Here is a 24,832-nt window from a genome sequence, read left to right on the forward strand (position 1 = left end):
CCAATTTGGATTTTCTCTCAACATATCCAGCCGAATGCCAACTTTTGAAATCTAAAAGTCAATTTTACCTTCATGGTGATAAATCTGGTAAGTTTTTGGCTAACCAATTGAGAGGATTTGGTGCTAACCGGCATATTACAAAGGTTTGTAAACATTATGGTATTATAACTTCATATCATTTGGAGATAAACGATTCATTTAAAAGATTCTACTCCAAACTATACTCTTCTAAATGTACGAGTGATGGTAATTTGATGAAAAATTTCTTAGACAGATTGAATATCCCCAAGATTTCTTCAAATCAGACTGGATGAATCTATCTCGTGAGAGGAAATAATGGTTGTTATTTCCTCATTATAATCTGGAAAGACCCCTGGACCCGATGGGTTCCTTGTTGAATTTTTAAAATTATTTTCTCAATTGTTCACATCTCACTTGCACATTCGTTTAAACAGGGTAAACTTCCAGATTCATTTAATAAGGCTTGCATATCTTTAATTGCGAGGAAAGGTAAAGACACAACTAAATGTTCCTCCAAAAGACCAATCTCTTTACTAAAAGTTGATGCTCAAATTTTGGCTAAATTTTTAGCCAATAGGATGGAAAACATATTACTGCCAGTTATTTCTGAAGATCAAACAAAGTTTATAAAAAAAATGATATTCCTATTTTAATATACATCGCTTAATGAATAATATATATTTGGCCTTTGGGAAAACTCCTGAGTGTATTATTTCACTGGGTGCAGAAAAAGCTTTTTATCGGACAGGATGAGCATATCTGTTTACAACTCTTGAAAAAGTTAACTTTGATTCTGATTTTATTACATGGGTTAAATTATAGTATTCATGGCCATCCGCCACAATTCTTACTAATTTACAACAATCTCAGCCTTTCAATCTGCAGTGTGGCACTTGAAAAAGATCCCCACTAAGTCCTTTATTATTTGATCTGGTGATTAAACGATTAGCAATTGCATTTTGAGAGTGCAAGGACATCTTGGGAATACGGAGGAATGAAATTGAACATAAAGTCTCTCTTTATGCAGATGATCTTTTACTTTTCATTTTAGAACCAGTCCTCACCCTCCCCATATGATGTCATTACTTTCACAATTCAATCAATTTGCAGGATATAAATTGAATGTGCATGAAAGTGAACTTCTTCCATTGAACTCGCCTGCAATAATATGTGATGGTTCTCCTTTTAAGATTGTTAAAAGTCTATTATCTATCTTGGTAATACAATCAGAAAGAATCATAAACCTCTATTTAAAGAGAATGATCTTGCTATGCTTAAACAAGTGAAGTACTAATTTACTAATTTACAACAATCCCTGTCCCAATGGTCACCTTTGTCTCAACTCTGGTTGATCATATAAATTCTATTAAAATGAGTATTTTGCCTAAATTTTTATATCTTTCTCAATCTGTTCCGATTTTTATTCTTAATTTTTTTTTACTTATTTGACTTGGCCATATTGTCTTTCATATAGAAAGGTAAACTTCCTTGCCTTAATAAAGTTCTTCTCCAGAGATCTAAGAGAGATGGTGGAATGACTTTAACTAACTTTAGATTTTACTATTGGGCACTCAATAGGCAATTACATCTTGTAATCATTCTGACTGCCCACTATGGGTATCAATGGAGCTGAATTTCCCCCCAAATTTTTCTAATTCAGCGCTTCTGGGCTCTTCCCTTCTATTCTCAACAATGTTCATAGATAATCCCATTGTTAAATATTCTATGAGAATTTGGGCACAGTTTAGAAAACATTTGGAATTTCTTAATTTTTCTCTTTCAAGCCCAATTGTAACCAATCACTTTTTTCAACCTTCTTTACTTGATGCTATTTTTCAGAGATGGTACTGAGAGGGTATTCAAAGCTTTAAGGATCTGTTCATTGATGGATATTTTGCATCATTTGTGCAGCTTTCTGCTAAATTTAACCTCCCCAAATCTCAATTTTTTTTAAGATATTTCCAGGTCGGAATTTTCTTGAATTACAATAATCTAATTTTCCAAGAGAGTTTGAATCAAATTTTGTAGATGAATTGTTTAGTTTAATGCCTTCTCATAAAGGTTTAATATCTATTATTTACGAGAAATTGTTATGTTTAAATCAGACTTAATTCAAATTAAAAATGCTTTGGAACAGGCTTAAATTTGACTATATTGGACATGAATTGGGACAATTCTTAAGTTGGTTAATAGCTCTTCATTATCTATTACAAATCAAAGTGATACATAGAGCACATTAGTCTAAGGCTAAATTGTCTCACTTTTATTCCGATATGGGCCCCTGTTGTGATGGGGAAGAGAGGAGAAGCATCATTAATTTATATGTTCTGAACTTGTCCAAGTCTAGAAAAGTGCTGGAGAGGTTTTCCATACTTAGTCAAAACATTTAATATAGATTTAACTCTGAATTCTTTGGTGGCCCTCTTTGGTACAATGGGAGGGAATGATTCTTCTTTACCTCTGGTTCAGAGATTTCTTGCCTCTCTTTTGGCAACAAGTGCAATTTTACTTAAATGGAAGGACGCTGCCCTGTCTACTCATGATCAGTGACTGCATGACATCGTGTCCAGTTTGAACATGGAAAAGATTCGTAATTCAGTTAATAATTCAGATATAAGATTCCAGAAGTTATGGGAGTCATTTATGACCCTCTATCTTACTTCAAAATTTTACTTCAATGTAATTAAATTGTCCGACTTGAATCTTTTACACGTTCTTTTTATATATTTTTTTCTACCTTTGTTTTTCTTTTAATATTAATCATATATAGCATCAGGCAACGCAGTTAAAAGCAGGGGTTTTAAGTTTTTCTCCTTTTTTCCTTTTATTTTTTATTTTTTGTTATTAGTTTTTTAAAATATACATCATTTGAATTATGAATTATGGATATGATTTACAATTTATATGTTTTTTATACTGAATTTTTAAAGTTTGTGTTACGAGCCTGATCATTTTATTTTATTGTATTTTTTGTACATGTTATTTATTAAAATTTTAAAAATTTAAAAAGAAAGACAGGCACATGGATGAAAGAAAAATAGAGGATTTCGAGGTAGGGGGTATATATAGGTCGGCACATCACCGTGAGCTGAAGGGCATGTACCTGCTGTGTTCTATATCCCATGTGGTAGGCTGGTCTGGAAGGTGAGGTTAGGTGGGATCCAGGTGAGTTGGCCAATTGATATAGAATTGGCTCGGTGGTAAGAATCAGAGGGTGGTAATGCAGCGGTGTTTTCAGGATTAGAGAACTCTGACAAGTGATGTGCCACAGGAAATTGGAGCCTCTCCTATATTATTGATTTGGACACGATCTTCTATATTATTGATTTGGACACTATCTTCTATATTATGGATTTCGACACTATCTTCTATATTATTGATTTGGACACGATCTATATTATTGATTTGGACACGATCTTCCATATTATTGATTTCGACACGATCTTCTATATTATTGATTTGGACACGAATGCATCTGGCATGATTCGTACGTCTGGAGAAGGCACCAGAATTGGAGGTTTAGTGGACAGTGAAAAAGGTTCTCTAAGATTACAACAGGATCTAGATCAGTGGTTTTCAAACTGCCCCCCTAAACTCACACTCCACCTTGACTAATCTCTATGCTCTGTGGGTGGAAAGAAAAATTTGAAAACCACTGTTTTATTCATACATAATTGACTCATTATGTGCACAGTTTCATAACTCAAAGGAAAAAATGGGCCAAGGACAATTTTTCTCAAGCAAACTTTTTAAAGTAACAATTGGGTCTAGAGCAGTGGTTCTCAACCTTCCCTTCCCACTCACATCCCACCTTAAGCTATCCCCTTACTAATCATAGAGCACTCATGACATAGGGATTACTTAAGATGGAATGTAAGTTTAGGGGGCAGTGTGAAAACTATTGATCTAGATCAACTGGGAAAGCGGGCCAGGCATGGCAGAAGGAATTTAACTTGGACAATTATATAGTATTACATTTTAGGAAAGTAAACCAGGGCAGTAGAAGAGAGGGCCCTGGAATGTTCTAGAACAGAGGGACCTGGAGTACAGGTACATAGTCCCTGCAAGTGGTGTCATGGGTAACCAGGGTGGTGAAGAAGGCATTCAGGGTCATCAGACAGGACACTGAGTTCAGGAGTTGATGAGACGTACTTGGGAATACAGTACGCAGTTCTGGTTGCCCTGCTATACGATGGATGTCACCAGGCTAGAAAAGATGTTACGGGGTTTGAGAGTTTGAGTTATAAGGAGAGGCTGATCAGGCTTGGGCTTGTCCTCCTGGAATGTAGGCAGCAGGGGGATGACATTAGAGAGGGTTATACATCTATGTCCTTTTCTTTTCCTGGAATAGGGGAGCTTCAAACTATAGGGCATAAATTTAAGGTGAGAAAGAAAAGATAAAAAAAGGACCTGAGGGGCGATGGTTAGCGTACCAGTTAGCGTGCCACTGTTACAACACTACCGACTGGGGTTCAAATCTGGCGCTGTCTGTAAGGAGTTTATACATTCTCCCCGTGTCTGTGTGGGTTTCCTCCAGGTGCTCCAGTTTCCTCCCACCCTCCAAATCGTACTGGAGGTGGTAGGTCAATTGGGTGTAATTGGGTGGCACAGGCTGATGGACTGAAAGGGTCTGTTACCGTGCTGTTGGTCTAAATTTAAATCTAGAAACTTTTCCATCCTGAGGGTGGTGGGTGTGTGGAACCCAATGGCAGAGGAAGTGGTGGAGACAAGCGCCATGTTTAAGCAAACCTTTATATGTTTAGAGCAACCATTTTCAACAGGGGGCCATGGACTGAAATCATAAAATATATTTTATCCTTTTATGTACTCAGTAGGAGAGAAGTTTGGAAAAAAAGCACTCAAGTTGACTGCTTCAGAGGGAAAGGAGGCCCATAAACTTTGAGGAGCATCGTAAGGGGGCCATAAAGGAAAAGGGCCTGGGGCGCTGAAGGCTTCCTGGTCATGTCAGAGATTTGGGCCTGGAGGTTGGGTGGCCAATGGAGGATCGAATGGGAGTGTGTGCAGCTGCAGAGAATGTGGGAGCTATGGAGGCAAATCCACGGACACTCAGTAGGCCCTTTCAGGTGGACCCTCCGCATTGAGGCCGGCAACAGGAGTTGATTTAAAACTGCAAATGCACCTTTTAACTGGCAGTCCTAAAAGGCTGCTGCACCGTTGCCTGATCCCCCTGAAAGGGCCTATTCATATCCAGAGGTGTCTCATAGTGCCTCTGGATCTGAAGGAGGAGGGGGACTGGTGCGGCAGCACCACCCGTCATAAATACGGGGCACAGCAATGGCCGTCTTCCCTACCCATAATCCCCCACGCAGGTGGAACCGCTCTGTGTTTCCCACAACAGTTCCAGCTACGTGGGGTTTTATGGGAAGGGAAGACTGCCATTACTATGTCGCATTTTGAGCTGCAGAGAGCAGCCCGGGTGCAGGAGTGTCCAGCTGGGCTGTCACAGCCCACATTGGCTGTCCTCCGATGTCTCCTGTCAGCTGCCCCTGCCCCAACGATCCCCCACCGGCTGCCCCTGCCCTGACATTCCCTGCCACCCGCCCCTGCCGTGACGGCCCCCGCCGGCCACCCCTGCCTCAACGGCCCCCACGACCTCCCCGCCCCAGTGGGGCAGGTTCTGTCAGGTAGCAGGGTGGGGGGCGGAAGTCAGGCAGCGGGGAGTTGGGTCGCCGGATGATAGAGTCATCAGCCTGCCTTCAGGCAGCTGCTTACAGTATTTGCACATTCAAGTGCTTCAAATGAGCCCAGCACTTGGCTGATTATCCCTCACCGAGGAGGGATGGCGTTGGCGCCTCGGAGGCGCTTCTGCTGCATTCAGGTGAGATTGTCTTTAGCCGTAACGGGGGAGATTATGGGGCTTTACACAGGGTGGTTCAGGCCACCTGAAAGGGCCTAGTGACTCTGAAGAGACTTTCATTTGCTTCTCTTTCCCCTATTGTTAGGGGCACCAGATAATGCTCATGGCGACTCTTTGTTTGCCTTCTGGCAGGCAGATGTTGAAGTGTATCATGTATATTCCATTTTTAATGCATTATTGTGTGACAATGAAAGGAAACTTGAATCTATTTACGAACTTACCTGCTGCAGTCTAACTTTTCTCTTCCCTGCTGTGAATGATGGTGGATCACACTCTTGTTCCAAATCAATCTTCATAAACTCGTCAATTGTTAACTGACTTGTTGGTGTCTCCTCAAACTCATTGAGCCTGGAATAGAAGTCAAAGAAGCCCAGCTGAATAGTTGCAGTGATTCACAGCTGAACATGTCACACCAAAATGTACCTATTTCAAAGAAAATTAGATATTACACTGCTCAATAAAAACCATCCAGGAATTAATATGTGAACACTGCTTAATCACATATTTTTCTGCCCAAAGCTGCGTGTGACTGTAACTGCTAAAGCAATCTGCTAAACTACCAAGACAATGTCAGCCACACACTGCTCGAAGCAGGAGTCATTACTGCATCCAGTGCTCCCATTGTGCCCTTGGACGCAGATTGGGAGATCGCTTTTGCTCTGTCCACATCAGTGACAGGGATCGCCAAGTGGCCAACCATTTCAATTCAATCCTGCGCCTCACATCTGTCCATGGCCTCATGCATTGTCAAACCGGGGCCACCTGAACATTGGAGGAGCAACACCAAATATTCCGTCTGAGCATTCATCAACTGGATGCCATTAACATCGACTTCTCCAGTTTCTGCTCAGCCACTCCCCACTCTCCCTCCCTTCCCCTTCCCTCTGTCTTCTTTCCTCCAGCTCTCCACCGCCTTCCCTCTCCATTCACAGAGCCATTCCACCCCCCCTCCTGTTTGCAGCGGTGCCCTCCTTCCCTTATCCATCTATTTTCTCCTGCCTGTGGGATTGTGGTCCTCCTCCTGCCCCTCCCCTCCACCATTTCATTCGGATGCCTGCCAACATTCTGCTCACACCTTGATGATGGGCTCAAGCCCGAAATGTCAGCTCTGTATCTTTATCTTTGCTCTATGAAGTACATCGTTGGAGGTGCTGAGTTTCTCCAGCACCGTGTTTTTACAGACAATCACTGTTTCTGCAAACGTTTGCATTTCACTCCAGTACCAATAACGTCTGATGATAAAAATCCTAACTGTGCTTCTTGGGAGAGTTTATTGCTTAAGATTCAATGGAATCAATGAGAGAAGAATTGGCCCTGACTTTTAACATCCCCTTTCCCAAATACAGTCAAGTATTCGCAGCTTGGAGAGGTAGTAGCCAAAACAGAACAATTAACCATTCAGTCCATCATCAAGCTGGCTGTCAATCCCACTCTCCTGCCTCACATGTGCAGAATTTGGACCAGTGGAATCCAGATTCCAGAGAGTAAGTTCTCTTAAGAGTAGAGAGGTTGAAGCAGGTCAAGATGATGATGTGAGTTTATTGTCAGAAGGTACAACGTCCAGATGCAATGAAATTCGTGCATGCTACAAAAGAACACTGACAAACAAATGGAGAACATTGTTAAATGGGGGGTGGGGGGGCTAATAAATAAATGGTGATGTACATAAGAGAGATAGAGGAATGTAAAACAGGAAAGTTTGCAGACACCAAGGCTGAAGTAAAAAGACCATGCTGGAGAAACTCAGCGTCCAACAATGTCCTTTATGTAGCAAAGATAAAGAAACAGAACCAACGTTTCAGGCTTGAACCCTTCATCAAGGTATATGATAGAGGGTCTGCAACTTCTCCCTCAATCTCAGTAATGAGAGTAAAAAGCTGGCCGAGGACTTCTGGAGGAGGGGTGGAGCTCGCTTCCTGGTCTGCATCAACGGCACGTTAATGTCCTTGGAGTAAACATCTCCACAGACTTGTCCTGGTCCACCCATGACAATGTCATGGCCAAGAATGTGCATCAGAAAATTTGGCATGCCACATGCCCCTCAGCAACTTCCACAGGGGCTCCAGTGAAAGCGTCTTGTCAGGGTGCATCACTGCATGAGATGGAACTGCTCTGCCCAAGTCCGCAAGAAACTACAGAGGGTTGTGAACGTGACTCAGACCCTCACATACTCCCCTCCCCACCAGATTCAGATTTATTCTCAGAGTACATATATGTATCACGTACAACCCTGAGATTCTTTTTCCTGCGGGCATCTTGCTGCATCATTTAACATATCTACTCCATCTACAACTCCTGCTAGCTTGGTAAAGGATCCAATTATCTAAAAGACTCATCCCACCCTGGCCACACTCTCTTCACCCCACCTCCCATCAGAAAATAAGAGACACAAGTGTGAGATCATACACCACAGATTCAGAGACAGTTTCTTTCCTACAGTTATCAGTCTCCTGAATGAGCCCCACAATAGTAAAATGATACTACCTTTACTCCATAACAACTGATCTCTCTGTAACTCTGGACTTTGTATTGTGTCTTACATCTACATGTGAGATGCTTTCTGCTCTGCATACAAAACAATCTTTATCACTGCTTCTTGGCATAAACATGAACTTGAATTCAGAACATATTGAAACTGAGCTAAATGCCATGTGTGGGGTGCTACAACCATGTGTATACAATTCTGTTATTGAAACAAAGTAGATCTCTTGTGCTTGTGGAGGAATGCACATTCTACACATAAAAACCCATGCATGGCAAACCCCCCCCCAACATAATCTTGCATTTAATACAATCAGTGCTTCACAGTAATAAAAAGTGATGAATCCTGAGTCCGGATCAGCATGTAAGATGCTGAGACTCTATCATGGCTTTGTGAAGCTCTATCGAGAGCATCTTGGCCGGCTGCCTCACAGCGTGCTCTGGCTACTGTAGTGTAGAGCATCAGATCAGAGGTCAATCCACAGGACCATAAGAGTGGCAGAGAGAAACATTCCCCCCATCAATGGGATTTACCCAAATTAAAGAGGGCTTTCAAAATTGTTGAGGAACCCTACCAACCTGCACACAGCATCTTTAGTTACTCCCATCAGGAAAGAGATACAGGAGTCTCAGAGCCAGAACCACCAGACTGTACACTTCTTCCCAAGGGCAGTAAGAATGCTGTATGACTGAATGAACTGCTCATACAAACCCTTGGTGACTCAACTACTGTATTCATTTAACAATTATGGTTTTTAGACTGCAATGGCGGGAAAATCATTGAAAAAAATTAACATAATGACTGCCCGTTTTTAGACTGCAAGAATCTGACTGCAAGAATCTGAGTGCAACAGTCCTGGGGGTTGGACGTGCAGTCGAGTGGATGACCATCAACGAATTTTTCTGATGCAATTAACACTGCAGGCTTCCCCCAAAACGTTGTTGGGGTCCTGCAGGATAAATCGTGGTGCAGGAATTAACTTCAAATTCCTGCGCATTCCTTTTTAGTCTGCCCGTGTAGCGGCAAAATTCTTTGATTGTGCCATTACACACCTGCATGCTAACAGCCATAAATATCTATTGACTTTTATAGATGCATACACATACTATGTAGGTGTTGTTTGTGTGTGTGTGTGTGTGTGTGTGTGTGTGTGTGTGTGTGTGTGTGTGTGTGTGTGTGTGTGTGTGTGTGTCTGATTGTGTGTTTGTGGTTTGTTGCATTGAGGACTGGATATCACCGTTTCATCAGGTTGCACTTATAACCATTACAGCACAGAAACAGGCCAGTTTGGCCCTACTAATCTGTGCCGAACACCTTCTCCCACCTAGTCCCACTGCCCCACATTTGGCCCATAACCCTCCTCACCTCTCCTGTTCATATACCTATCCAACCTTTCCCTTTCCTTGAATATTAACATTGATCTTGCTTCTACCACCTCTGCCGGAAGTTCATTCCACACACCCTCCCCTCACCCTCTGCGTGAAGAAATTCCCCCTCATGTTTCCCCTAAACTTCTCCCCTTTTACTCTCAATCCATGCACTCTTGTTTGAATCTCCCCCACTCTCCGTGGAAAAAGCCCATCCACATTTACTCTGTCTGTCCCCCTCATAGTTTTAAACATCTCTATGAAATCACCCCTCAACCTTCTACGCTCCAGGGAATAAAGTCCCAGTCTGCTCAACCTTTCCCTGTAACTCAAACCCCGAAACCCCAGCAACATTCTCGTAAACCTCCTCTGCTCTCTCTCTATACTGGTTATATCCTTCCTGTAATTGGCCTCACCAATGCCTTGTACATCTTCGACATGACATCCCAACTCCTGCATTCAATATTCTAATTTATGAAAGCCAACATACTAAGTGCATTCTTCACCACCCTACCCACATGTGATTCAACTTAAATCCCTTTGTTCCACTGCACTTCTCAACTATCTATTATTTAACGTGTATGTCCTATTTTGATTAGTCCTACAAAAATGTAGCACCTCACGTTTATCAGTATTAAACTCCATCTGCCATCTTTCAGCCCGCTCTTCTAAATGGCCTATATCCCACTGAAAGCTTTGAAAACTTTCCTCACTGTCCACAACACCACCAATCTTCGTATCATCTGCATACTTACTAATCCAATTGACCACCCAATCATCCAGATCATTAATATATATTTGACAAACAACAGTGGGCCCAGTACCGATCCGTGAGGCAAATCCACTAGTACTGGCCTTCAAGTTGACAATTTTCCACCACTACCCTCTGGCATCTCCCATCCAACCATTGATGAATCAATTTCACTACTTCAACCTTAATACCTAATGTTTCCACCTTCCTAACTAACCTCTTATGGGGAACTTGTCAAAGGCCTTACTAAAGTCCAAATACAATCGGATGATAAATAAACTTGAAGTCCTGCAATACCGGGGGTGCTGTCTTTTGTGTGAGTTGTCACGGAGGCAGTGCCCTCCTTCTCACTGAGTGGCATCATTTGGAGGATAACAAGGGGATTTTTCTTCCACATCAGCTAATACTGATCCTTGAACAGGAAGGCTGGAGGAATAGTGCAGAAGAGATGTTGCCTGGTGTGGTGGGATTTATTATTTTAATTTTAATTTATATTTAATTTAATGTCATTATTTCTGTTTATTTATTTGTTTGTTTTCAATAAATAATTTAGACATACAGCGTGGTAACAGGTCATTTCGGCCCATGAGCCCATGCCGCCTAATTACAACCAATTAACCTACACCCCCAGGTACGTTTTGAACAGTGGGAGGAAACCAGAGCCCCCAGGAAAACCCACACAGTCACGGGAAGAACATTACAAACTCCTGACAGACAGCGCTGGATTAGAACCCCGGTCGCTGGCATTGTAACAGCGTCATACTAGCCGGTAGGCTAACCATGCCACACCTTGTGAGATTGGATAGGCTGGATTTACTGACATGAGGGCAAAGGAGGTCAAGGGGTGACCTTTGAGATAAAATTATGAGCGGGAATATATCAGATAATCAGTCTTTTTCTTAGGGTGGGAGAGTCTAAAGAGGGTAAGTCTCAAGTGAGAGAGGAGAAATTTATTGTCACAAACGCCAAGTGAGAAAGTATATTTTGCAAGCATTCTAGTTGGACAGCCCATGTATCATACAGCAAGTTACAGAGTGAGATGTGTTAGCACAGAGCAAAGGCAACATAGTGTGGAGATGGTTCAGGTCAAGCTTCAGGCAGTACACCTACGGGCTGGAGAGACTCAGCAGGCCACACAGCATCCTGTGGAAGAAAAAGATGGCCAATGTTTTGGGCCTGGCAAGCTTTTTCGTACAGAGTGGAGAAGATATATCGAATAAATTACCAGAGAGGCACAATTATACACGGTTATAGGCCCTTCTGGCCCACAATTCCATGCTGTCCAGTAAACCCATGTGACCAATTAACCTACGACCCATGTACGCTTCGGGATGTGGGAGGAAACTGGAGCTTTTGGAGGAAACCTTTGCGGTCACGGGGAAAATGTACAGACAGCACGGGATCTGAAGCAGGGTCACTGACGCTGTGATTGCGTTGCGCTAACCGCTACACTAAACGTGTCACCCTTACTTTCCTTTTTTCTAATTTAAATTTAGACATGCAGCGAGGTAACAGGCCTTTTGGCCCATGAGTCTCTGCCACCTAATTACACCCAATTGACCTACATCCCCAGATACGCTTTTATTTGAAGGGTGGGGAGAAAGTAGAGCCCCCGGAAGAAGCCCACGGGGTCGCGGGGTGAACGTACAAACTCCTTGCAGGCCCTGTAACAGCGCTGCACTAACTGTGCCACCCACTTTCCTCGTATTCGTTCCTCCTTTGGTCACCTATCCAAATACCTCCTCGCGTGAAGCAGAGAAATGAGGAACTCCTGTGCCCCGCAAAGGCCGCTCAACTGCTGAGTTTGTTCTTTGCTCCATTTTGTAGCAGCTGCAGTCCCTTATGTCCCTCCTCCTCATATGATAAATATTGATAATTTTGGTGTGGCATTTTGCTCCGCATTAGGTGCTATGTAAATGCATTTTGTTCATCTCCAAAATCTTCCTCTTCGAGTCAATACAAGACTGCCAGTTCTGGGGTAAACCTTGAGACTGTGATTGGCAGATGTGTGCTGTGTGAGAGGCCAGGCATAACGCAGCCACAGTAGATCCCTCAGGATTCAACTGAATGTTGTAAGTGACTCGAGAGGCTGCTGGCCTCCTCCTATTCCAGTCTGATGATTCAGATCGTTAGCACCAAAGACATGAGTAGCAATCAAATGAGTACAGGAACTGGGAGGTGATGTGGGAGCAAAGGACAGGAAATCGTGGTAATGGGGTGATTATGGTGGAAGAGTCCAACCCAGACATCGTGCCACTGTCAGCTTAGGCATGTAAAACATTCAAATTTAGTGTAAATGGAACTGGACCGTCACCAAAACTCACCACTGACAACTTGTTCTCAGACAGAAATATATCACATTTATCACGTCACATATTATTGCATACATTTCTGGATGCACGTTACAGGAAGGACGTGGAGGCTTTGGACAAGTTTCCCAGGATGCTGCCTGGACTGGAGGGTATGAGCTTTGGGAGAGGTTGGACAAACTAGGGCAGTTTTCTCCAGAACCTTGGAGGGGCGATCTGAAAAAAGATTCCAAAACTATTGGAAGTGCAGACAGTCAAAATCTGTTTCCCAGGATAGAAGTGTCACACAAGAGGGAGCATACATTTACAGTGATGGGGAATAAAGTTTAAATTTTAATTTCCAATGTTGACATACAGCAGGGTAACAGGCCCTTCCAGCCCATGAGCCCATTCTGCCCAAATACCTCATTCAATCTACAACCCCCATACGTTTTGAAAGGTGGGAGGAAACTAGATCACCTGGTGAAAACCCACGCAGACATGAGGATTAAATGTTGGGGCAGACTCAAAGGGCTGAATGGACTATTTCTGCTCCTATGTCTTATGGTCTTATTTATGGGAACTTGCTCTGTGCAAACTGACTGCCAAAGTTCCAACGTTAACACATTCATTGGGCTCTAAAAGTATGTTATTGGTTCTGAAATGATTTGGGACTTGAAAGGCTTCTAGCAATTTCCAAGTGTCCTTCTCACTGTTCCAGTACCCCCATGTGTGTATGAACACATGAACACGGAGTGAACTGAGAAGTCCTCCATGGCCAAACACTTTGCAGAAAGAATGGATCTTTGGAGACAACTTTGCAGTCAGAGAGCTTCACAGCACAGAAACAGGTCCTTCGGCTGACTCATCCATGCCAGCCAAGTCGTCTACCCAAGCTAGTCCCATGTCCGTGCGTTCAGCTACGGTGCCCTAAAACCTTTCCTATCCATCCTAACCTTTCCTAACCTGTCTAAATGTCATTTAAACTACATAATTGTACCCATTTCTTTCACTTCGTCTGGCAGCTTGTTCCACATACCCACATGCCCCTTTTAAATCTTACCCCCCCTCACATTAAATCTATGTCCTCAGGTTTTTGACACACCTACACTGGGACAAGGACTATTTCCCTTATCGGTACCCTTTATGATTTTATGTTTCCCCTCAGGCTCCTACACTCCACGGAGAAAAGTCCCAGCTGATCATTTTTGCCTGCCAGACACTCTACTACCCGCGCAACGCTTGCCAGCATGAAAAGGAACTGTTCTTCTGTGGGACTGACTGGTGACATCAGCATTTATCCTCAAGATTCATACCCAGACCTGGATTAACCATGCACAAATACAACATTAAATCCCACAGCAGAAGGGAGTTCAAAGTTCAATGAATGAAATGTTTCGGAATAAAATAACACCAGTAATGTACGGGTTGTCATAAGATACTATCTATTCACCGCAGTCCCTCAGGGAGAAAATCTGTCATTCAGACTCATTCTTGCCCGAAACCTGTCTCCACATCCACAGCGGTCTTTGACTCTCACCTTCTGTCTGAAATAGCCAAGAAAACCGAGCCTCACAGAAAATAAATGGATTGGTGTTAAAAGGCGAATGCCTGATGTTAGAAGGGGACCTGTCTTCAAACACAAACTTTCCCACTGAGATTTTCTGTCGGGACCTATTAAAAACTGCATGCTTCATAACTAACCCCTTCCCAAATATGCAACGAAGATAAAAGGGAGATGGCTTAAAATAAAAAAAAACTGGTGCCAGTAGGTTTAAGAATTGCCACAAGGAAAAGATATTAGCTCCTCAATGCAGTGGATCATCTCAATTTATAACAATGTCTGGACCCCAAGGGTGGTACGGTTAGTGTAGTGATTAGTACGATACTATTACAGCGCCAGTGACCTGGGTTAGAACGTGGCGCTGTCCGTAAGAAGTTTGTACGTTCTCCCTGTGTCTGTGTGGGTTTCCTCCAGGGACTCTGGTTTCCTCCCACCTTTCTAGACGCACAGGCTTGTCGGTTAATTTGAGCATAATTGGGCGGAAAGGGTTTCTCTGTCCAGAATCGGCTTCCAATGTGTTGTAAATAAAATTTAAAATTAAATTAAGACCTTTGCAGAGCAAACAAAGAAAAAGATTTTTGTGCATTATGGGTGCACGACAATAAATGGAGTCTCGAGAACAAGATTTGAGTATCTCCCTGGCTCAAATAAGGTACAGGTACACAATCCTTTATCCGGACATCTAAAATCCAGAAAGCTCCAAAATCCTGCAAGTGGGGAGAGACCGGCAGCGTGAGTCGGGCCGGCGAGGGGGAGAGACCGGCAGCGTGAGTCGGGCCGGCGAGGGGGAGAGACCGGCAGCGTGAGTTGGGCGGGCGAGAGACAGCAGTGCGACTGGAAGGGGGTAGGGGTGGATACGGCAGCACAATTCAGGTGGGCTTTCCGAAATCTGGAAAAATCCGAAATTCAGGGCACACTGTCCCCCAAGGGGTCCAGATAACAGATCGTGTATCTGTAAATATATTTTTATCAGGAAAAAAGAAATGTAAGGGCTTGTATTTTGATGTTATCATTCAAATCATTTTGCCAGTATGGCTTTGTGAGAGGTAGGTTACCCTCATGAGCCTAACTGAGTTTTCCCAAGGAAATTGAAGGTCAGGTAGTGGATCTGGAGTATATGGATTTTAGTGAGGCATTCGACAAGGTCCCCTTCAGTAGGCTTATTCAGAGGCATGATATTCATGGAACCAGGACTGGTGGGATGCAGAACTGCTTTGTCTGTAGAAAGCAGAGAGTAGCAGTGCCTGGAGGTTGGTGGTTAACAGGGTTCCTCACAGATCTGTTCTGGGACTCCTGCTCTTTGGGATTTTGATAAATAATTTGGTTTTTCTTTTGGTATATTTCAAAATTGCATGGGGTCATAGAGAGATGAAAAAAAATAAAACCAGAAGTCTGCAGACACCGTAGTTGAAGTAAAAACACAAAGCTGGAGAAACTCAGCTGGTCAAACAACATCCTTTATATACTGTGCATAACCCACATTTCGCACTCGAGGCCGAGAAACTCAGCAGAGAAAGCATTATACTTTATATAGCAAAGATATATAACAACGTTTTGGGCTAGAGCCTTTCATCAAATGGTTGGTTACTTGCAAAGGAAGCAGCTTGTGGGGTCCCACCGTCCCAAGCAGCCTGTGAGGTCCCACCGTCCACAGCAGCCTGTGGGATCCCTCCGTCCCCAGCAGTCTGTGTGGGTTCCACTGTCCCCAGCAGCCTGTGCGGATTCCACAGACCCCTGCAGCCTGTTTGGGTCCTTCATCTGCTGAGCCCCTCGCTGGTCCATTGCCATGGTTTCCTTTCCTGTAAGGTAGGCTTTTCTTCTCAGTGGGGGGGGCTGGGGGGGGGGTGGTTTCCCACTCTGGTGCCCTGTGCTGGTCCCGCTCAACCGCAGAGCTCCCCAAACCACTGAAGGTTATGCTGGCCTTTCCTGATTTGTCCGTCTAGTAAACAAATTTACCACTTAAGCAGCAATTAAACTGAACAAAAATTCCCAGCATGTCTTCTGACAACATGCTCATGGCAAGGTATTAAGAGAAGTTAACCTGTTCCATTCAAATAGTTATTTTTCCCTCACAATGAGTGGGGTGATGGATGGAGTCGCCTCTCATGTCCCTACCTGTTCACACCATGCATGTAAGACAGGATATGTTAACACAGTGCATGTAACAACATCGAAACTGCCTGTGTTCGTTGGTGCGTGCACAATGTATGTGTGCATCATGTGTGTTTATTATGTGTGTGTGTGTGTGTGTGTGTGTGTGTGTGTGTGTGTGCGCGCGCGCGCACAAGAACAAAATTGAGTTTGATAAGCTGCCAAGTCCCATCAAACATATTCCCCAGATCGAGCTTGGCAGCAACAGGAGGCAGGAGGATACAAGAACATAAAAGCAGAAGGACTCTGGTGAGAGATGACCCAGCATTTACATTCACCTTTTCCTGAGTGTTGATTCGCAGACTTTGACCACACGTATGACTTCCTTCACAGTCCGTCGGAAATCGTGCATTCTGGCAGCCACCAGGAGAGCTGAGAAGAGACAACATCAAAACTCATTCCCCAAAGACAGAAGGCAAAACACAACACAGACAGACAAAGGAACAATGACGAATCATACACACACGCAGACAACACAGCTGTGTATACAAACACAGGAACTTCAGGAGAGCTGAAGTGGGGACTAGTCGCTTAAATCCAATCCTCATTCTGTGAAGGTTTGTACCCACTTTTCCACCAGTTCCTCCTTTCCCAATGCCCTTTAGTCCAATATCTCAAACCTGATATTTTGAACACTGATCAAACAAAGCTCTTTGAGATGAATAATTTCAAAGGTCCATAACGTTTCAAGCAAAGAACTCCTTCTCTGTCCTAAAGGACTGACCATTAACCCTGAGAATGGCTCAAGACTCTTCAGCCTAAGGAATTAGTCTCAATAGAAACCCCGTCAGTCTCTTGCACACCCTAATAAACCTCAGTGAGATCACCACCATAATCCCAGATTGCCAAGAGCTTGGACCATCTTAGTCGTCTTCTTCCAACTCAAAGAATTCACCCTACACACCCATTCCAAGCAAACATATCCTTCTTTCAGAATGAATATATAACTCCAGATGTAGAGTCGAAAGCCCAGTACAAAGTCAGCAAAACTTCTCAGCCTTTGCTCTCCAATTTCCTTGCAATTCCCAACATCCACTGGTTTCCCATTATTTATTCAGCTGATTCAATCCGAAAAATAGCTGACTGCCTTTGTCATAAAAATGATCTCCCTATAAACCTACATGTAATTAAGTGAGGGAGGGCGCAGAAAAGATTCACAGGTCTCCTCGTGGGATTAGAAGGCTTGTTGAAAGGAGCGACTGGACAGAATGGAACCATTGTCCCTGGAGTGAAGGAAGTTGAAGAGGAACAAATAGAGGTTTATAAAATTAAGGGGGCAAAGATAAGGTTAATGTTTTAAATTTAGAATACGTATGGTAACATGATAGGGAGACTTGATGGGCTGAATAGCCTTTTTTTGCTCCTATGTCTTATGGTTGCATGGTATGTGCTGTTCGAAAAAATGTATTGTTTGTGTATGTGTGTGCCCCGTGGCCCGGAGAAACACTGTTTCATCTGGTTGTAAATGCACAATTGATAATTATAAGTTTGAACTAACTTACGCGTAGAAAACTGAAGCTTCCATGTTGTATCCCATCTCTATCACCTTCTCTACATATCCGATCCCTGCACCGGTAACGCATATCTCCACCTATCATCCCCCACTACCTGTCTCCAGGCTTGCAGGATGACTCAAAACACAGAAATGCTGGAGAAACTCAGCCAGTCTGCCAGCGTCCATATTTATTTTACTCTTTTCTTTTCACTTGAAGAAGGGCTCAGGCCTGAAATGTCGGCAATAAAGCTGAATAGACCGGCTGAGTTCCTCCAGCATTTCTGTAGATTGAGTACAGTCACAGCGTCTGCAGACTTTCATGTTCCACTCCTCCTCTCACATGAATACTCAGCTTCCTCCCCCTGACACCCATCTCTGGCCTCTTTCTCCCTTGGCACCTGCCTGTCATCAGCCTGGGCCTCCCCATCTGTTCATCATCCTTCAGCGTCTATTGCCTTCCACGGATGCTGCCTGATCCGCTGAGTCCCTCCAGCATTTGGTGCGTGGCTCCAATTCTCCACCACCACCTGCAGTGTTTCTTGTTTGCCGTCCTCAGAATCAGAATTTATTGTCATTAACATGTCACGAAATTCACTAGAGGTAAAACACCAAAGTCTGCAGACACCACGGTTGAAGTAAAAACATGACGCTCGAAGAAACCAGGTCCAACAGGGTCATATAACCATATAACCACTTACAGCACAGAACAGGCCAGTTCGGCCCTACTAGTCCATGCCGTAACAAATCCCCACCCTCCTAGTCCCACTGACCAGCACCTGGTCCATACCCCTCTAGTCCTCTCCTATCCATGTAACGATCCAGTCTTTCCTTAAATGTAACCAATGATCTCGCCTCGACTACATCTGCCGGAAGCTCATTCCACATCCCCACCACCCTTTGTGTAAAGAAATTTCCCCTCATGTTCCCCTTATAATTTTCCCCCTTCAATCTTAAACCATGCCCTCTAGTTTGAATCTTCCCCACTCTTAATTGAAATAGCCTATCCACATTTACTCTGTCTGTCCCTTTTAAATTCTTAAACACCTCTATCAAGTCCCCTCTCAATCTTCTACGCTCCAGAGAAAAAAGCCCCAGTCTGCACAACCTTTCCCTGTAACTTAGACCCTGAAATCCTGTCAACATTCTCGTGAACCTTCTCTGCACAACCTTCCTTTGTGTAGCAAAGATAAAGATACAGAACCGACGTTTTGGGCTTGAGCCCTACATCAAGGTCTGGAAAAATGTCAGCTGCCAACCAAATAAAAGGGTAAAGGGGGAGGACCATGGTCCCAAAGGTGGAGAAGGGAGGGAGGGCACAGCAGCAAACAGGGGGAGGAGGCATAGCTAGGGGAATAGAGAGAAGGGGGTGGAGAGGAGAGGGAAAGGTTATTTTGTAGCAGCATCAAATACAACCATTTATACAAACGAACTTACAAAATAAATAAAAATAGAGCAAGGAAAAGAAAACGACAAAGTGAGGCCGTGTCTGTGGTTCATTGATCATTCAGGAATCTGATGGCATTGGGGAAGAAGCTGTCCTTGTGCCGTTGAGGGCTCGTCTCCAGGCTCCTGTGCCTTTTCCCAATGGCAGCAAAGTGAAGAGGGCATAGCCTGGGTGGGGGGGTCTTTGAGGATAGAGGCTGCTTTTTTAAGTCAACGCCTCATGTCGATGTCCTCGATGGAGTGAAGTCTGGTGCCTGTGATGTCGCAGGCCGAGTGAACAACTCTCTGGAGTTTATTCTTGTCCCGTGACTTTGAGCCTCCATACAGGCAGTGATGCAACCAGCCAGAATGCTCTTCACAGGGCACCTGGAGGTTTTGAGTCTTTGGTGACGTACCGAATCTCCTCAAACTCCTCACAAAATATAACCACTGATGAGCCTGCTTCTTGATTGCATTGGCATGTGTCTTTATTTTCCTTTAGCGTATCAATTCTGAGCGATTCTAAGAAGAGGGCAGTGGTGTGAGATACCTGTACAGGAAGCTTAGATGTGGTGTAAGACCTGGTCCCTTTTCAGTCTGGACACCCTCCAACCGGACGTGATTAACATTGGCTTCTGTTAGGTTCCCTATCCCTATGTATCCTCTCATCCAGCTCTCCCTCCCTCCTTCCCTTCTCTTTCTCTCTTTCCCTATCCCTCTGTCTCCTTTCCTCCATTCAAAGAGCCACCCCCCCCCCAATCAATTCTCTCCTTTTCTCCTGTCCTCTGATCCATGTGGACCTATGGCCTCTTGGCCGTTGACATGTGTTCCTGCTCCTTCTTCCCACCCCCACCCCCAACCATTTTATTCAGATGCTTATCTGCTTTTTGGTCATACCTGGATGAAGGGCTCAGGCCCAAAACAGTCACGTTTATTGTTATCTGATTGGTCAACCTGACAAAAACAGCGTTCTTTTGTCCTCGGTGCAAAACATGCAAACACACAACCTGACATAACACACATACAGACAAGCCATACACACCCAGGACAAGTATTTCATCTAGACAAATATATATATAAGGGTCAGTGTGAGCAGTTCCTTTGGTCGTTCAGCATTCTCACTGTCGATGGGAAGAAGCTGATCCTCAGCCTGGGGGCACTGGTTCTGATCCTCCTGGATCTCTTCCCCGACAGGAGCAGCTGAAAGATGCTGTGTGCGGGGTGGAAGGGGGTCCTTGATGGTTTTGCTTGGTAATAAATAACAATGGTTCTATATCATTGCTTCCTGTGAAAACTGCGTGACCTGCCGAGTTCCTCCCACACTTTTGTGAGAAAGCAGGACTGCATGTTCCGTGAGGCGCAGCAGTTGCGCGTAGACACAGGGGGCTGTGGCTGTGAGTGACGCCTGGTGTGCTTGGAATTGATTAGCATGGCAGTATCAGCATCAGGTGCTCCCGAGTCTGCCATGACTCTGTGTCTGCTGGTAATAACTGCAGCGGTGAGAGATGAACGTGGCATAAGAGCAGGAAGATGTGTCAATGTGAATGGCAATAACAGGAAACAATTGGAACGGACTGATGACTGGATGAAAAGGGAGATTAATTCTGAGAATAAATGAGCAAATATAATAAAATCTACTGCCATAATGTATGTAGCAGAAATAAATGTGGATTCCATGGAGACAATCACTGGAGAAATTATTATGGGAGATTAGGCTCCTCCGCTGTTCATTCAAATCAATGCTGATCTGATCTCAGCCTCTGCTCCATTTTCCAGCCTGATCTTGCTAATTCCCTGATTTTCCATCGTGTACAAATCTAAGCCTCCAGTGTACTTAGCGATCAGTATGTGCACTCAGGTATTTAAAGATAAACAGTTCCTCCCCATCCCAGTCCTTTCATTCTGAGGATGTTCCCCGATCAGGGAAAAAGTCAGCATCTGCCCCACCAGATGTTCTCAGGATCTTGCAAGTTTCAATAAGATAATAAGACATAGAAGCAGAAAAAGGCCATTCAGCCCATCTGGTCTTCCCACCATTCAATCATGATCTGATCATGTTCCCACTCAGCCCCACTGCCCGGCCTTCTCCCCATAACCCTTTGATGCCCTGGCTGATCAAGAACCTATCAATCTCTGCCTTAAATACACCCAATGACCCGGCCTCCACAACTGGCTGTGGCAACAAATTCCACAGATTCACCACCTTCAAGCTGAAGAAATTCCTCTGCATCTCTGTTCTAAGCAGATGCCCAATCCTGAAGTTGTGGCCTCTTGTAATAGACTCTAATTGAAATGGATGGCCTCTGGGAGATCCACGCTATTGTGGCAGACAGAACCGAGGAGCTCAACAAAGCGATTTCCCAGTCCATGTCCAGTTTCTCTGATGTAGAGGAGACCACAACGGGAGCACCAGATGCAGTAGACGACCCCTGCAGATTCACGTGAAGTGTTGTTTCACTTCGAAGGAGTGTTTGGGGCCCTGAATGGTAGTAGAGGAGGAAGTGTGGGTACAAGTAGAGCATCTCCTGCGGTCTCAGGGGTAGGTCCCAAGGGGATGAGAGAGGAGTGGAGAAGAGAGTCACAGAGGGAGCGGTCCCTGCAGAAGGTGGAGAGGGGAGAAGAGGGGAATATGTGTCTAGTGGTGGGATCACGCAATAGGTGGTGGAAATCGAAGAGGAGGATGTGTTGGATGTGGAGGATGGTAGGGTGGTAGATGAGGACAAGAGGAATTCCTGACCTGTTGTGTGTGTGGGGACAGATGTGCAGGTCATGGAGGATATGGGGTGAGCGCTGAGTTGATTGAGCCACGTTGTTTAAAGATGATCTGTCATGGAAGTCCTCATCCTGGATGCTCTGATGACCTCCACTGAAGCCTCTCCAAAGTCAGCACATTCTTTCTTAAATGAGGAGCCCAAAACTGCTCACAATCCTCCACATGAGGTCTCCCTAGAGCCTCAGCATCACATCCCTGCTCCTATTTCGTTAAATTTTAAATTAGACATACAGCATGGCAACAGGCCATTTCAGCCCACCCGTCCGCACCGCCCAATTTACACCCAATTAACTTACACCCCAGTACTTTTCAAACGATGGGAGGAAACTGGAACCCCCAGGGAAAACCCACACAGTCACGGTGAGAACGTACAAATTCCTTAGACGGTGCAGGATTCGAACCCTGGTCCTGATCACTGGCGGTGTAAAGGCATTGCACTAACCCCTACACCAACCCTTATATTCGACTGTTATCATTCCCACCTTCCTTAGCTTGGCTCATCCTTTGTTCCTTCATGTTCCTTTTTTATCAATTAATCTCTCCTGTTTGCTCTCCTGTATTCCAGGGACAGAAGTCTAAGGGAGGCATGGTTAGTATAGCGGTCAGTGCAACATCTTTACAGCGCCAGCAATCGGGACCAGGGTTCAAAATCCCACGCTGTCTGTAAGGAGTTTGTACGTTCTCCCCGTGTCTACGTTTTCTCCAGGGGGCTCGGTTTCCTCCCATCCTTCAAAACGTACTGGGGGTTGTAGGTTAATTGAGTGTAATTGGGAGGGATGGGCTTCTGGGTTGAAATGGCCTGTTACCGTACCGTATGTCTAAACTTAAAATTTAAATTGAATTTATAACATTTAAAATTTAAATGATTGTATTTTATTTCCTGTATATATTTTAAATAAATTTTTGAAATAATAAACCATCTCTCAATTTCTCTTTGTAGTGGTGAGTTCTATATTCTCAACAAGTTTATTTCTGAATTCTCTGTGGGATCTATGAATATTTATAGCTCTTGGCTTTGCTTTACCGGATGAGAGAAAACACCCTCTTCACACTTACTCCACTTTTCCATAGTTCAAAAAAAAGCTCTCACAAACACATTAGGGGCCTTTATAAACCACAGCTTGTTCAACTCTCCTCATTCACAGGGTCAAAGTTCTGATTTCCAGCATAAGATCGAGGAATTGGTGGCATAAATAGAAATAAATGAGCAAGATCTCGTAACCAGTACAAATGTATGTTTGTCAAAATTCCATTCCTGAAATCTGGATCTTCTTTCGTTCTTGACATCTCAAGGGGATAGTCAGGGCAGGGAATCCAGTTGGGCAAGTTCTGTTTTTACCGTGGTGAGAGAGGATTTCGGCCCAGATGACCAAGAGAGAGAATCTGTCGGGGTTGAGTTATGAATCAGAAAGGCACGGAAATCACTGGTGGGAGTGACCTGAGCCCTTTACGAGCAGCTATACGGTAGCAGAGTACACACTACACAAAAGGCCGTAAGAAAAAAAAGGCATTGCGCTAATCATGGGCGACTTTCATGTGTGCGTGGATTGGGCAAATCAAATTGGCAAAAGCAGCCTTGTGGAGGAGGTGGTAGAGCATCTGGGACAGTTAGAAAGAGATGTTGGACATGCAACCAGGGACAATGACAGGACGGTGACCATGCTGGATTAACACAGAAACCCACTGTTATTTTTGCTTTAAAATTTAGGGTTGCTATGCCTGTTATATTGAAGTAAAATCACGATGCTGGAGAAACTCAGCAGGTCAAACAGTGGATTTCTAGAGCAAAGTTAAAGATACAGAACCAACGTTTTCGGGCACCTGCCTACATTTTGCTCATACCGTGATGAGGGGCTCAAACCCAAAACATTGGTATGTATCTTTATCTTTGCTACATAAAGGACACTGTTTCTTTCACCTGCTGAGTTTCTCCTGCATTGTGTTATTACTTCAACCACGTGTTTTACTCCTTACATGTTGAAGTTAAATGCTATCAATGGTCTTGTTACCATTCTCTGTGAACTTGATGTGTGGATATAAATTACCTCTGAAACACGGCCATTTTGTGGGACGCAAAACTAAAGATGTTCACCATAACTTTGTGCGTGTGACAATAAACAATTCAATATTCTTGATCTGGTCATTTGTAATGTGACATGTTTAACTAATAATCTGGAGGTTCAGAATCATCTGGAAGAGAATGATTAGAATATGATTTAATTTCACATTGGAGAATGAGAACTAGGGTCTGAAACGAGATATGAAGGCAAAGGTATCTAAAGAGGAGAGGGAAAATTTATTAAAAGAGAGCAGATAAGCTGGGGCAGGTAAGAAAATACATTTCTCCACAACTATATTTTCCATTGAGATATAAAGATATTCCAACCAAGGCAAATTTAAAAAAAAAGACAAGGATGTTATTCTTTCTTTCTTTGGCTTGGCTTCGCGGACGAAGATTTATGGAGGGGGTAAAAGTCCACGTCAGCTGCAGGCTCGTTTGTGGCTGACAAGTCCGATGCGGGACAGGCAGACACGGTTGCAGCGGCTGCAGGGGAAAAATGGTTGGTTGGGGTTGGGTGTTGGGTTTTTCCTCCTTTGCCTTTTGTCAGTGAGGTGGGCTCTGCGGTCTTCTTCAAAGGA

General features: G+C 44.0%; 1 protein-coding gene across 4 annotated transcripts in view; it reads right to left on the bottom strand.

Annotated features, from left to right (window-relative positions):
- brf1b (BRF1 general transcription factor IIIB subunit b) overlaps positions 1-24,832 on the bottom strand; it is a 430,911-nt gene that overhangs the window by 166,167 nt on the left and 239,912 nt on the right. For all 4 annotated transcript variants that reach the window (XM_069915762.1, XM_069915761.1, XM_069915763.1 and 1 more), the window contains exons 7-8: positions 16,781-16,874; positions 6,121-6,247 (exon numbers count right to left, since the gene is read on the bottom strand). In XM_069915762.1, the coding sequence (XP_069771863.1) occupies positions 6,121-6,247; positions 16,781-16,874 (221 nt within the window). The remainder of the gene's footprint in view (positions 1-6,120; positions 6,248-16,780; positions 16,875-24,832) is intronic.

This window comes from Narcine bancroftii, chromosome 2, assembly GCF_036971445.1.
Source record: "Narcine bancroftii isolate sNarBan1 chromosome 2, sNarBan1.hap1, whole genome shotgun sequence".
In the NCBI taxonomy this organism is placed as follows: Eukaryota; Metazoa; Chordata; class Chondrichthyes; order Torpediniformes; family Narcinidae; genus Narcine; species Narcine bancroftii.